Source organism: Spodoptera frugiperda, chromosome 18 (assembly GCF_023101765.2).
Source record: "Spodoptera frugiperda isolate SF20-4 chromosome 18, AGI-APGP_CSIRO_Sfru_2.0, whole genome shotgun sequence".
Taxonomy (NCBI): domain Eukaryota; kingdom Metazoa; phylum Arthropoda; class Insecta; order Lepidoptera; family Noctuidae; genus Spodoptera; species Spodoptera frugiperda.
The window spans coordinates 571768-586904 of NC_064229.1; the positions used below are offsets into that span (position 1 = coordinate 571768).

Here is a 15137-nt window from a genome sequence, read left to right on the forward strand (position 1 = left end):
GGCATCAGCCCGATCACACCGACTTGGAATATCAATTTGTGGATCACACAAAGAATAAGATAGTATCCATAATTTGTTTTAAGGTCTTATTTTCCATTTTGGAACGAGCGCCTGGTTTCATTGACGGACATTTATTTTGACGTGTCAAAAGTCTCGTATGTGGCTTGATAAAAGAGTTTTTGAAGTAATTCATGATCCTATCCTTGTTACATCTATAATGGGACTACAATTTACTTAAATAACAATTTCGCAACTTGTAAATGAATGCAATGTATAGTAAACACAATATAATGTAACACTGTATATGATCGCTGAAGTATTAATTCATATTTATATTATACTTAGATATAGTACAAAAAGAATTTGCATTTGAAAAACTTAGTTTTGTTACAACAGTTTAATTTTCTTTATTTATTTTTAATTTTTATTAATTTATTTATAAGATCAGTCATTGCTTAACCGACTTTAAGAATTTAGTAGTAATGTGTTTTTATTTTTAAGTTTTTTTCATAAGGATTTTTCTCTGTGTGTTGACTTGAGTATGTGTGCAAACATTGTCTATATATTTTGGAAAATTAACATAAAATTATCATTCATTTATTAATAAAATTCATTATTTATTTTTAAATGTTTTCTAAGTAATTGTGCTCTATGTAATTTTATACATAAGTAGCTCACATGCACTTTGAAACACCAATAGATGTTCGCCTTATTCATAGTTTTAGAATAAATTAATAGACAATTAATAGCCGATTTTTTAATCTCATATTACTGCCAGATAAACTTATCAGTAACTTATATGAAGCCTTTGAAAATGTTTTCTACGACAATACAAATATTTATCGAATAATAAGGGTCATTTTATACGGGCGCAGATTCGAAGCACAACAAATTAAACCATTTCTTAACAATGTAAAGCACATATTACTACGGAATACTTGTTGAATCGGAATCTTACTAAAAAACATTTTCGGATTTCTTGTACTTCAGAGATTTAAAATGACGCATGTGAATGTGCGCGAATATTCGCCGTATGTCCGGATTTTCGCTTAGATGCGCTTCGACTCTGTCGCCGTAGTACCCTGAAACTATTGTACTTTTCTATATAGCCACATATTTAAAATATTTACAGCACTATAGCAAAAGAATCTATAAACATATTATAGTTATTAAAAGCTCTGTTAGTAACGGTAAAACGGGGTGAATATAATTCAAAGGGTGAATAGACACAAGAATGGGGTGAATAGATGTTAGAACATTTTCCTAACATTTATTCACCCCTTGAATTCTATTCACTCCGTTTTACGGTAATGTATTTATTGTCAACATGTGTTCAACTTGTCATTAAATAATTCTAGTCTCAAATAATACCATTGGCCTACTCTGCATAAAACAAAAGCGGTCCAAAGTCTCAGTGTTGCCAACACTGTTATAATTTTGGTTCTTAAAATTGCCAGTGTGAAATATTAAAATAGAGTAGACCATTAGTTATATATTATGATTGATATTTATATAGCTATAGTAAATACCAGTGCAATATATTTTTATAAACATTCCTTAGTGAATAGAAACTCTGGTTTCTTATTACATACGTTTATTTGTTTGCACAAATACAATGTTATGAATAATTGTTTATGTATAATGCCTGAATTTGCTGTTGAAATAAAATGTGAAAGAAATTCTGGTTGTTTTTTTTTTCAACATATCTTGCGTAGTTAAAATACCTATACTAGGAAATTAAGTTGTAGTGCAGGTTCGGAAACCACCAACGGAAAGTAACAATGTGACTTTTTCGGAGTTATACGTACTTTCTAAGATTATTTAGACTGACAAATAATAAAGGAAAAACGTCGTGAGGAAACCTGGGCTTATAATTTCAAATTATGTATAAGTTTCAAGTCGCCAATCAGCACTGACCAACCTTCTCCGTGTAAGAAGAGGCCTTTGGTCAGCAGTGGGCGCTTATAGGTTGTTGAGGAAAGTCCTTTTTTAGCAAATTATTAGAAATCTTGCAATATTTCAAACCTAACCTAACCAAAAATTTAACAAATACTTAAAATATTTTTCTGAATAAGGTATAGGATGGGAATTACCTCGATCTGGAACGGGTTCAATCGTAAAAACTTCAAAAATCTTAATTATTATCATTCGAAGAGTCGTACGTCACATTGTATAGAAGCATTATGGATGGTGATGTAGTTAAAGGTAAGCATCCAAAGGCCCGCATCCCACGCATCGAATCAAACGGATTAATTTTTCAGACTGCGTCTCTATCGGTAGCATTCTATTCGGATTGCCGACGCGAGTATTACTACTGTTTTTTAGCATCGGCATTCCGTATGACGTCAACGGTACGCATCACATGAGGACGCTTGCCATGGACTAAACTATAACTTATGCCATATAAACCAAGGGTTATTTACCCTTTAACATCTAAATTGTGTCCTAATTTGAAATATGTAGGTTTAGGTTGGTAGTGATGGGACAAGATAAATAAAACACAAGTAATAAAATGCAATGGTGATTATATTTTTCTCAAATATTAAATAATAATGCGTAATAAACATTGTAATAACTATCAAACAAAAGTTGTTAAAAGTATTTACAACATGGAAATAGTTCAGCTATTTGTATGAAGACGATTTTTTTTAATAAAAGTAAATTACTAAGAAAATAATAGAAATTAGTTTATTTAGTAGTCGCTAATCTATTGAGTACATAAACAAATATAATATTACGCCTTTACTATTCATATCCAACAGTTATGTTTATAATTAGTCCTATTGTTATACAGACTAAATTTTGTCTAATAAACTATCAATTTAATAGGGAAAATCTTAAATACTTTCCATTACTGAATAAGTTCAACTTAACGGTACATATCTGACGTAAAATACGTCGAGCGTATCATCAGTCGTACTGACGTATCATCATCGATCGAGTGTGAACGGTCAATTGTTTTTCTATATATTTGTCTGTTCTGGCGTTACACGACTGAGGATACGCGACGCATATTCGTCCGATAAGTACCGAGATACACACACAGAACAAAACTAAGAATTTCCAGGTGTTATAAAGAGACTAACTAACAAAACCTCTTATAAACTTAATATACAAAAAAAAAAACCACTAAAAATAGCAAAAAAAAATCATCTCCATACAAATAACAGAATGTAATTATCACACTCGCACCTTACACTCTCACAGTTACTTACATAAATACATACATGTAACATTAACACGTATCGTTACACCATCTATATATTGATCGTTACAGTTCATTAACTACAATGGTTATCGTTACTTGTACAATTACCGGAATAAGTTACAGATTGTACTATGTTTTTAATACCAGTGCCAAACGGCTGGTTGCGAAAAAAAAAACTAATAATAATATATATAAAAAAAACAAACGTCATTTCTAAAAAGAGAGGCACTTGGCGTTGTGTTTTGGAAATTTTCAGACGCTCAAGTTTAATTTAATTGGAAGTATTTATTTAATTACGTAAGGATAAGTATGTTGCGTATACGCATTTAAGAGGCGGAGCGTCGTCGACCAATAGCGAGTGAGCTCCGCCCATTACGACTTGGTTTAAAACAGGTGTCTTGATAACTGGACATGAATGAAGTACATAACAGTTTGAATAAGTTGTCTATATATTAACTAGAAATATACGTTAACAATTAAAAACAACATAAAGATCACAAATAATTTGTTTTACCGCCTATCTACTTAAACTGGTCGTTTGACCAAAACTGGTGATAATTAAGTATGTATTTATTTAATATTTTAAATTCACAGCATCGTGTAGAAATTAGAGTACTTTACGATTAAAATGAAGATTTCTGCGCTACTAGAAATACGAGTTTGCTTTATGTTGAACGAAAACAAAACGAGAATGCGTTCGGTGCTCTGAATGGCCGGCTCGAATGAACCAACCAATCCCAGCGTCGAACGAGCTCTTGTTTCGATCTCGTTAAACGTAAGACTAACTCGTACTAAGTTCTCCAGTGAGCGCAAAATCCCTTATCTTTAAATAAAGTTGACACTACAATACACATTCATTATGAATAAATCTTTCAGTTTGTTTAGAAACTTAAGTTTAACTTATATGACCTACATAAGGGTTTTACTCAAATAATGTTAAGAGTTGTATCAATGTAATAGTGACATTGTTTATCAGTAATTTCATTTTACAATCGTCAATTTTGTAGATAAAATAAAAAGTAGGTGAACGGTAGTAGAAAATAGAAATAACATTTTATATGCAATAGTGTCAACTTTATTTAACGAATAATCCATCTCCGTAATCCATCTTCATAAAAACAAAATATTTTAAATCGAAGAAATTTTATAAAATATCTCGATTGAAACGAGTCAAAATTGGATTCTGTACTCTTAGTACGAGTTTGGTTTATGTTGAACGAAAACAGAACGAGAGCGCGCTCTGATTGGCTGGAGCGAATGAACCAACCAATCAGAGCGCCGAACGCGCTCTCGTTTCGATCTCGTCAAACGTAAAACAAACTCGTACTAAGCCCTTACCTATTTCACCACTTTTAATTAAGTTTCCAGAGGGCCTAATGCGAGTATATTGCTACTCACGGCTACTCACGGTTAACCAACCAATAAGGTTAAACGCGGTAACGTTTAGATAGCATTAACATAAATAAAAACTCACAATAGGCCTTCTGTAGGCTAACTGAGGGATAAGTTGACGTATCTTATCTTCGTATCTTATAAGAACAGTCAAATTATGTGCTAGTTAGGCTATCTGAAACTTAAACAGTTTGTGAAACAGACCTCTAATAAGAAAACTAGCAGTTTTAAATTCAGATTGTAATATTCAAGTTATATTTTATTTATTTATGAATTTGATATTAATTATCTATTACACGGACATTACGTACAAATTGCCTAAAACTCCTTTATTTTATATTGTATTTACAATTTTCTCGTGAATTTTCTTTTTTGGTTCAGTGTTGCTAATCTCAAATGAATGTTTATTATCACAAAATGTCATCCAATGGTTATATGATTACTAAGACATATTTTAAAATAGGCAAAACTAATGAGTAATTACACTTTACCCAACTCTGAATAGAAATCGTTTACTTACTTCGATCAACGAGGCAGTGTCTAGGAAGATTTATGAGGAAGAAGATTAGGTGGAACTAAGATTTAGAAATCATAAAACATTGGATAACATTAGCGAAAGATAGTTTACAAGCAATTCAACAAGCTGCACAATTTAGCGTCAATTTTAATATTTAATAAATAACAACTAACTTCAATTAAAAAAATTGGCCAAAATTCTCATGAAAAATAAAAAAAAAGAATCATAAATGAGTCACATTGCGCAAATCTCCAAATAAAAATTAACCATAGACAAGTTAGTATCACAATTTTGAATAAAGAATTCTATTGGAAGATCCATAGACAATGTTGATTTGTCAAAGATATTTGTTGAGGTCCATGCATACGTGTTTATTTTCTGATATCATCAGAGTATTCGACTAGGGGGTCCGGCAGAGACCATTGCCTATTTAAATGTCACATAAGAATATTTATTTATTGTTCTATCATCAATAGAATGGTGTTTGTGGCTACTTGGGACTATTAATGCAAGATCATTTTTGTGAGAATTTCCGCATAAAATATCGTAATTTTGTCTTATTTGTTTAAATGAAGACATTTTATGTTATTCTGTACAATTTTTCTGACGTAAATTTTTTGTATGGCAAATTTTAGTTCCACAAGTGACCGGTAGAGGCGTTGTAAAATTTGCCATACAAAAAATTTACGTCGTCACTAGCGACTATCGACAAATACTATTGCTTCAAACTCATGGTAGAGGTACAGACTGGTGTCTATTGACCTTTGAGGCTACATCCTAGTAAAAAGAGAGGATAAAAAAGCCAATTGTTACATGCCCATTATCGCCGCAAACGCCATCTAGCGTGAACAAACAATATTATCTAAACGAAAGTAAAACGAGCCGAGCTCTCGCCTCCCAAACTAAGCAACATCATCACAAATAAAATAACTATACAAAAATAAAACATTTTTAGCCAAAGATTGTAGGCAATGTCGATGATAAAAATTATAATAAGAATAAAAATTACCACAACACCGACTGCGATACTTTATACATCTACACTGATATTATAAAGCTGAAGAGTGTTTATTTAACACATTGAACGCCGTGGTGGTCACCGGTGACCGACCAATTCAACAGTTTTCTATGGGCAGTCAAAGACTTAAAAGCGATCGAACTTTACCCTTAGTATGTGTTTGCTTTACGTTCGAATCGAACGAGAGCACGTTCGGCACTCTAATTGGCCGGTTAGAATAAACCAACTAATCAGAGTACCAATCCCGCACTTGATTCGATAACTTTAAACGTAAAGCAAACTTGTACTAAGGTTACTGAATAATTATTTTTGTGTCGGATAGTTCATTTATAGAGGAAGGCTATATAGGCTATAAAACAACACGCTACGATCACTAGGAGTCGAGTCTTAAACGGAATAACTGCTTCAGAGTCATTCAATGGTTACTTAACCCTGTCCTTAGCAATTGTTTTCTAAGCAAAATCGTTACTAAGGAATAGTTTAAGTAATCATTAAATGTCTCCGAGTGCGGCCATATTTCAATAATAATAAGGTACAATTTAGCTTAAACGGAACACCAGTACAATTTATATGCATATGAAATATATGAAATATCGCAGCCGATCGTGCATTTGATCTACCTCGCGCAGTATTGAACTAGTTACAGTGTACATAGGTATATCTAGTCTACGTTACATTATACATACATATACATACATCGTGTTTACATCACTAATCATCGGCTTCAAGTGGAACTTATCACCATTTTTTTGATATACATCTGTAAACAAAAAAAAAGACCAAGTTTGTTAATTGTTTACTTTACCTAAGAATTTTTGGTAGGACATCTAAACTTATAAATTAATGAGATTGGAGTGTCTGTTTGTAATGTTAAAATAACCGCTTCTTACTACATAGTCATACGATACATACACCAAAATCTATTTTTTTACATTTTTTGTCTATCTGTCTGTTTATTCCGGCTAATCTCGGAAATGGCTGGACCGATTTTGACGGGTTCTTATTGGTAGGTAGCTGATGTACTGTAGGACTACAATTGGCTACTTTCAATTAATTTTCAAAAATAAAAGAAACTCATATTCCCTCAGAAGTGATCATTCTACTACTACTAATGTTTAATATTTTGACCATACATTAAAGTAAACAAATACAGTGAAACCTTGTTTAGTGAGACATCAAGGGGTCTTTAAATTCGTATCACTTATAGAAGTATTCCACTAACCCAGTGTCTCAGATAACCAGGTATTAATAAATATTTGTCTCATTTACAGAGGGTTTCGTTAATAGAGGTGAAAATACAGGTTATTTCAGATAAAGAGGTGTGTTCTTAAATAAGACTATGTGTTATGTGCACATTGTAATTGAATTAGAATAAGTAAGTCTAATATGTGAGCTTACCTAGCGGCGTGCTCGTCTCACCACCAGGAGAAGAAGGGCGACTTGTGCTGGAAGCGTTGCTGGAACGAATCGAAGAAACGGGACGACGTCGACCCGCTCTTTGATCTGAGAATATTCATAGTAATTAATTAATATCAAAATAACATTATATCATATTAATTTTATCAGAAACTAAGACTGCGGTGGATTTTCTCTTGTATCATAAATATATACATACATAACCTCACGTCTGTCTCCCATGGGGGCAGGCAGAGTCAATGGAACGCCAATTGCTACGAATCTTACACACCTCTTTCGCTTCATAAACAGTCAACACTCTTTTCATGCATCGTAGATACTTTTACAAAATACATAATTATGTACACATCACACCAACACAACAATAATGGAACAATTCTATGTATGATTCATAAATCATTCCATGCTGGAATCGAATCCACGACACGTTACGCAACAGCCAAGGCGCCAACCGTGCAGTAAACATTATGTACTTTCTCTTAAAAATAGAGATCAATCAAGATTTATGATCGAGATCGGTTACTAATTTTGATCATTAACTACATACTTAACCAACTCTTTAAGTACATCGTATTTCCAAAATAAACAAATAAACAAAGACCTCTCGACGATGACGGCGGGCATCTGCACGAGTTGCACGGGGCTCTTGTTGTCCTTGAGCGCCTGCGTCAGGTTCAGTACCTGGCCGCGCATCACCGACATCTGCCGCTCGAACAGACCTTTGTCGAATCCTTTGTCTTGCTGCAAACATATACAGAGGTATTTAGTACATTGACGAAGAAAGTAAACAATAAAGAGGTTCTTTTACTGTTTATTTTTTATTTAGAAGAATAGAGTGATAATTCCACAACAGTATACAAGTTTAATTATAGTCCCATTTCATTTATTTGGGTTTTTTAACAAGGCCAAATCATCCAATGACTTCTCCCGCCTTGGGCGAGAAGACGGAGTGTCAGACTCTTACTGACTAAAAACCACCCCGTTCCTACTCCTGCTTGTCGAGCCGGAGCCCCGGTAAACCCGCTAGGTAGTCCGCAGTTCCGAATCAGACATCAGCCCTACTGGGCCCCATCCGTGGTGTTCTGATGGCTCTTTGAGGCGGGGTCTAATAATACATTGTTGCCAGCGTCGGCTTCAATCCCAGGTACCATACTAATAAGGCCCAGTAATTTGAAGAGTGTTAAGAACTATGATATACTTTTAGGTCACAATTAAAAGACTTAGTTTTAATTAGTATCTTACGCAAACCAACGAAAATAAACCTGATATGGTAACTTACTTTGAAAAGTACATGAAGTTCGTCACACAGCTCTTGTACGAAGTTCATATCGGATAACAGTGGAAGTACTAGTTCCCTGCAAATAGAAATAAATACATTATTTAGAAGACCTATAACTAATATTTGTTGACTCTTTCAGAGACTATGGGAATATTTTCACTGAAATAATTATGCTACTGCATACTAGGCGACTTCCATTACAACTTTTCATTTGATTTAGTAAATAAGTTTCAGTATTTCAATATAAATAGATAAATCCTGCAAAGATAAGACAAGGTCATATCCCTCTATCTTGTAGTTAGTTATCCTATTAACCGACAGGGATGTAATCCTTCAAAGCCGGTTTCGGCTACGGTGACCATTCCTTGACTACTGGCGTCTATCATAGGCTCTCATGTGTCTGACAAATCCATTTTTGTTTATAAATATACTTCCACAGAGTGGACACGTGAGAGCACCATTATATCGCCATAAATGAATTTGGATAATGAATCATGTAATAAATGGACTGTAATAATAATAAATAACGATTGGTGAAGGAATGACATCAAATTAGAATATTTTTTAGGGGAAGTTAATGTAGACTTAATAGAATAATTATAGTAATGTAACTGACTTGGTCTCATGGCTGAACGGTTGCTTGGCCTGCGGCAGCCATGCCCAGTGGTAGGGGTAGGCGCGCCACGAGTCGGGGTGCTTGAACGGAAACGCCAGCCCGTTGTCTATCGCCGCTATACGGACCTCCGCGCCGCGCCACTCCTGGGGACATTCGAAGCATTTATTATAGTTGTTAGGCAAAAGGACAACATTTAACCCTTTAACCGCCGCAGTTGTATATAAGCAACTTAATATTTTATAGTTAAAAAAGTTAAGTGCGGGAGAGCCATGCTTCGGCACGGATGGGCCGGCTCGACCAAAGTGATATCACGACCTCACAGAAAACCGACGTAAAAAAACTATTACATTACACAATGTAATAGTTTTTTTACCTCACTCACACGAGTGAGGTCACCGAATGCCCAATTCCCCCTTCTCAATCTTCCGAATTCCCGATTCCCCAACAACCCTTAAATTTTCCTAGCCCCCAAAACGCACTTGTAATGCCTCTAGTGTTTCGAGTGTCCATGGGCGGCGGCAATTGCTTATCATCAGGTGATCCGTTTGCTCGTATACCGGCTTATACCATAAAAAAGTATTTTTCTTGTTAGCTTGAGTATATATACCCAATAACTTGCCAGTTTGCTAAATCAATATGAAACTTACGGATGGGTCCCTAAGGTCTATATCGCCGTGTGCGGGCGGTTGGCTCGGCGAGTCGTACTTGATGAGCCAGTTGTCGTTCCCGCGGTCAGTGTTGCGTATGATGTAGTCTAGCACTACTAGGCGCTCGAATTGGAGCTGGAATCTGAAATCAGGTAGGAATATGGTTAGAAAAGGTTATTTTGTTGGTCTTATGTCTATAAAATTAGGGTCAATCAGGTTGGTTTACTGAATAAATAGGTAAAGTTTAATTTCCTCGAAAGAAATCTAAATGAGGAGCCTTATCTAGAAACTACATAAGTACATATTAGTGTAGCACGCACAGAACATATAAAGAGAGTAGAAATGAAATAGTTCCTGATTTGTATCAGAACGCGTGTCGCCGTTTCTCCCACCCTTTAATTTCACTACAAGCAAGAGACCAATGTCTGAGCGGATTACCCCCACAAATAAATAACACACGTTTAAATCTCGAATTTGCTATTGGTTGTCACACAAACGCAATGACTGCATTTGACGTACACTCTAACACGCATAAAAACTGATGTATGCTAGGGCGAGAGAAAGGTCGATTGTTGATATCGATAAAATTTAAGTAATCTTGTTTTTGTTTTACAAGTATTGTAGAATATTGTGAAATTGTATTCATGCGGAATAGAAACCAAGTAATAAAAGTAAAATAAATAAAAAATACATAACTGAATTTTAAAACCAATTTTATTACTCAATAAGTTAAAAATCTGTAAAAAAAATCATAGGCACTTTTGAACGTCAAAGCAAATATAATAATATTAATAACGTCTGTCTGCCGGTCAGCCCTCTAGTGAAGCTATTTGCTCGTTCCAAAGTGTAGATTCCTATGGAGAAGATCGAAGATCTGTTCGTTCGATCTTTTTCAATCAGATTCACAATACAATTCTTGATTACATTGCTTTTCTTTGCATCGATTGCTTGAACTATGTGAGAACAATGTAAAACTAATATTCAGTCAAAGCGATAGAAAAAAAAACCTTAAGAACAACAAAATTAATACAGTCTGGAGCTGACCAGTCCCAGTTGACAGCGCTCATTCACCAACATGGCACGTACACCAGCACCGCCCAACTCAACCATGTTGCAGGGAATCGAGCGATCCAATGCCCGTGCCACCGCCAATGAGACCTTTGAGTGAGCATGACAACTCTAAGCTGACACCAATGCATTTTACTAGTCTAATTTAGCTAATTACAGGGCTCTCACATTTACAATAATTTGTATAAAGTACAGAACACATTGAAATAACATGGTTATATTATTTCATTTTTTCGTTTTTTAAATTTACGAAAGATGATATTTTAAATATCGCCATTTTTAGACAAAAAAACTGATTTAAAGAGACTAAGTAATTTAAAATTTTCTAAAATAAAATCAGTTTACTTACTGAATTACACATTGCGATATTGTGCGGATAAACGCCTAATTTTAAGTTTCTTTTCCCTGACTTTGTTATTACGTAATTATCAACATCGAAATGTTGCGAACGAAATATGCTACATTTAGTAGGAATCCAATTAATTCTACCAGTTGTGTCAATCCACAATTTTCTTACACCTGGATCTGTTGGAAACCTAAAACATAATATTAAAATAAATCATATGTCACATTCTATAAAAAAAAACATAAAATTCACTTAAAATCTATATTACTAATTAGTCGTAATAAATAATACTTATTATTTTAATTATAAAGTGTGCTATTGATTATAATAGACTGTATCATAGTAACAATCGACATTGATTACAAATTTGCCCAACACTATCGATGTCATAGATTTTGTGGAAATGAACTTTTGTTTCGGTACTCGGGACTCTCGCAATGGACGTCATACATTGCGCGATTGCTCACGTAGTGCAAGATTGTACTCATCTATCGCAAGCAATGTATTACTATTAGTCTGCTTGTGATTATATCGTTTTTGTCTATAAATTTCATAATACTAATGTTATAATTACAAATATCACAAGTATTTTTATGATTTTGGACTTACCGGTGAAAAGAAATTCCTTCTCGTGCTATGCTACACACCTGGCTTCTTTTCCGACACGTTATAATAGCGCAAGACGGCATAATATAATATTTTTGCGGAGATACGTACGCTGTCAAAACATGACAGCGATTGCTAGCCGGTAAGTATGAACATTTAAGCGTTATGACAGGGTTATGTACGTTCGTTCGCACCCTCGGCGCGCGTGGCCCGCCCACAAGGCCAATCCAGTCTCTTTCTTTTATCCATGGTAGCACGCATGCCATAAATAATTAAGAGACCCATTGTGGTCCGAAACTAGTCGGGTATATACGTAAGTCAAAGTCAAAGCATTTATTTCAATTAATCCTTAATTAGGCACTTTGGAAACGTCAAATGAAATTGTTCGTCAGTCTGTCTGTCAGTGAAGCTAGGTGCTCGTTCCAAAGTGTAGCTTCGAAGTAAGCCATATGAAATATTTTAAAGCTATTTGTGTACAATCACCAATGGTATTCAAATCATCTTAGTCATTACACAAACAATAAAATGACGGGTTTAAAAGATATTTCGGTTAAGAACTCACTTCCTCATGACGTGTGGAGGCGGTGGGTCCTGCTCGAACCGTCGCAGCCAGTAGTCCGCGTCCTTGTAACCCTCCACAAACAGCTGGAATGACCCCGCCTGCAAGAACAGAAATATATATTGTAATATAGAAATATATATAAACTACATACATACTCATTAAGAGGAGTTCTAATGTCATCAATACATATAATATGTAATATCTTTTTTCCTTTTATTAAAAACGTTGCCCCACGCTAGGATTTTCTCCAGTATAGTGGCGTATAACAATTTGTGGATCACACAAAGACCTGTTCCGTGCAGGAATCGAACCTGAGACACGATGGTGTGATAGTCAATAGATTATACATATACAATGTGATAGGAGTGAGACTTCTAACCCGTTAAGGCCGAGTACTACATCTAATTTTATCGACAAAAGTCGGGGGTCGAAGGGATCGAATCCCCTCCCCCTAAAAGTTATGGCTATTTTAATATTTTTTTTACTTTTTTTGATATCAAAGGTTGTATGCATCGTAGAAACAAAAAAAAACGACAAACGGTAGCTAATAACCTTGGCTAACTAATTCATTACTTTTTTCATATGTTTGATAATGTTTTGGTGAGAAAAAAAAACATTTCTGAATTATTTTTACCGAAAAAAATCGCTATTTTTCAATATTTTCAATTGGGGGTTCAACCCCATATTATTTTTTTTGTCGATAAAATTAGGTGTAGTACTCGACCTTAACGGGTTAGAAGTTCCGCCCCTATCACATTGTATAATTGGTAAAATCTAACCATTTATTTTTATTTTTGTTTAATAGCCAGTGAAAAAAGGACTCTTCAGTTTAGGGAATACAGTGTAATTTCGATCACAAGTTTTGTAGTTTACTGTACCTTAGGCGGCAGTCCCATTCTGTTGAAGCGTAGGTTGGGGAACTGTTCAGTGATGGCCCGCTTGAGGCGCGACCTCTCGCGGTCTATCCGCAGGTAGTTGAACGTCTCCGACACTAGCTTCACCACCTGGAATTAAAATTATTAATATTATAAAGACATATTTGCTTTTACCGGCATTGGATACTATGCTTTTTTAAGGAGGGAAAATCATTAGAGTGTCAGTGTACTGTCCTATACTGCCGAGCAAAGACCTATTCTTACGCGAAGAAAGAATGAGCAATAATATGTACTATGAGAAAATGAGCATTAAAAAACTACGCGTACTCCATGCTGATTAGAGATCTCAAACTAATAATTTGAATAGTTATGCCTGTGGCTCTACCAGAATGTAATTTACAGTATTTCTTTAGAGTAAGTTCTAATTCTGCACACCATTCCGGGATAAAGCCCTTATTAATCCATGAAAAGTATTGAAAACTAAGTTTTTCTATAGGAAAACATTATCTAAATCAGTCCAGTAGTTTCGAGAACAAAAAAATAAACAACAAAATCTTTCATAACATTATTACCGCATTAAACGCCATAGGGGGCAAAAGTGACCAGCGCTAGCGGAGGATTTGGCTTCAACAGATTTTTATTCAAATAAAGTCTTAAAGATATCTGTTGTACGAAAGAGCATCTTAATATTAATTCGATACTACGTTACGTTACGAGACGTTGACCGATATATGAAACACAATCAAGGTCGATAGCTCAATGAATACATAATCACGTGAGATTTAATTCTACGTAAGTTCGAGGTCGTTCGGTGCGGGCGTACTGGATTTATTTAAGAATCTATCTAAACTACTCAAAACTAAATAGGGCCCACCATGTTTTTTTGCTCTAACTTAAAATTGAACCGAAAAATTCAGTTTTTATGAATGTACAAGTTTCAAGTGGGCTTTCAGGAATACTGTAAACAGAAACAATAGAAACTTTGGTTTATTTTGTTTATTTCATCAATAATTACACTTTTAAGGCAAATTTACAAAAAATAAGGGAAGAACATAATCTTGTAAAGCACTACTATTCTGGGGAAAAGTATGGAGTTTGTTATTTGTTAATAACGAGTGGGCCCTCCTCTGCTCCGTATGCACTCTCTGAGCCTATCTCGGACACTTTCAATCAAGTGCGTCACGGTTTTTTCCGGTATTTGTTCCCAACAGAGTTTCAGGGCGTTTATGAGTTCCTGCTGGCTTTTCACATTACTGTAACTTTCTTTCAGGCGTCTTTTGAGCTGATCCCACCAATGTTCAATGGGGTTGAGGTCGGGACTCATGGCCGGCCATGGTAAGATGGTGATATTGGCTTCAGAGAGTGCTCTTTGTGTTAGACGAGCTGTGTGTGTACAAGCTTTGTCATGCATAAAGACAAAGTTATTGCCCACTCTTTGTGAAAATGGGATGATATGAAGCCGGATTACTTGCTCGATGTAACTGGAGGCGGTTACGGTACCTTCATTTAGAATTACAGGCTCTGTTTTGCCATATAAGCTAATTCCACCCCATATCATAACACTGGGACCCCCAAAACGGTCTGTTC

At 35.0% G+C, this 15137-nt stretch overlaps 1 protein-coding gene across 3 annotated transcripts in view; it reads right to left on the reverse strand.

Annotated features, from left to right (window-relative positions):
* Window positions 1–2508: 2508 nt before the first annotated feature.
* The window catches only part of LOC118277859 (phosphatidylinositol 4-kinase type 2-beta), a 31110-nt gene continuing 18481 nt past the window's right edge, over window positions 2509–15137 (reverse strand). For all 3 annotated transcript variants that reach the window (XM_035596832.2, XM_035596833.2, XM_035596834.2), the window contains 8 exons: window positions 13554–13679; window positions 12676–12773; window positions 10094–10235; window positions 9447–9589; window positions 8831–8906; window positions 8153–8292; window positions 7534–7638; window positions 2509–6895 (listed from right to left, as the gene is read on the reverse strand). In XM_035596832.2, the coding sequence (XP_035452725.1) occupies window positions 7551–7638; window positions 8153–8292; window positions 8831–8906; window positions 9447–9589; window positions 10094–10235; window positions 12676–12773; window positions 13554–13679 (813 nt within the window). In that variant the 3' untranslated portion in view covers window positions 2509–6895; window positions 7534–7550. The remainder of the gene's footprint in view (window positions 6896–7533; window positions 7639–8152; window positions 8293–8830; window positions 8907–9446; window positions 9590–10093; window positions 10236–12675; window positions 12774–13553; window positions 13680–15137) is intronic.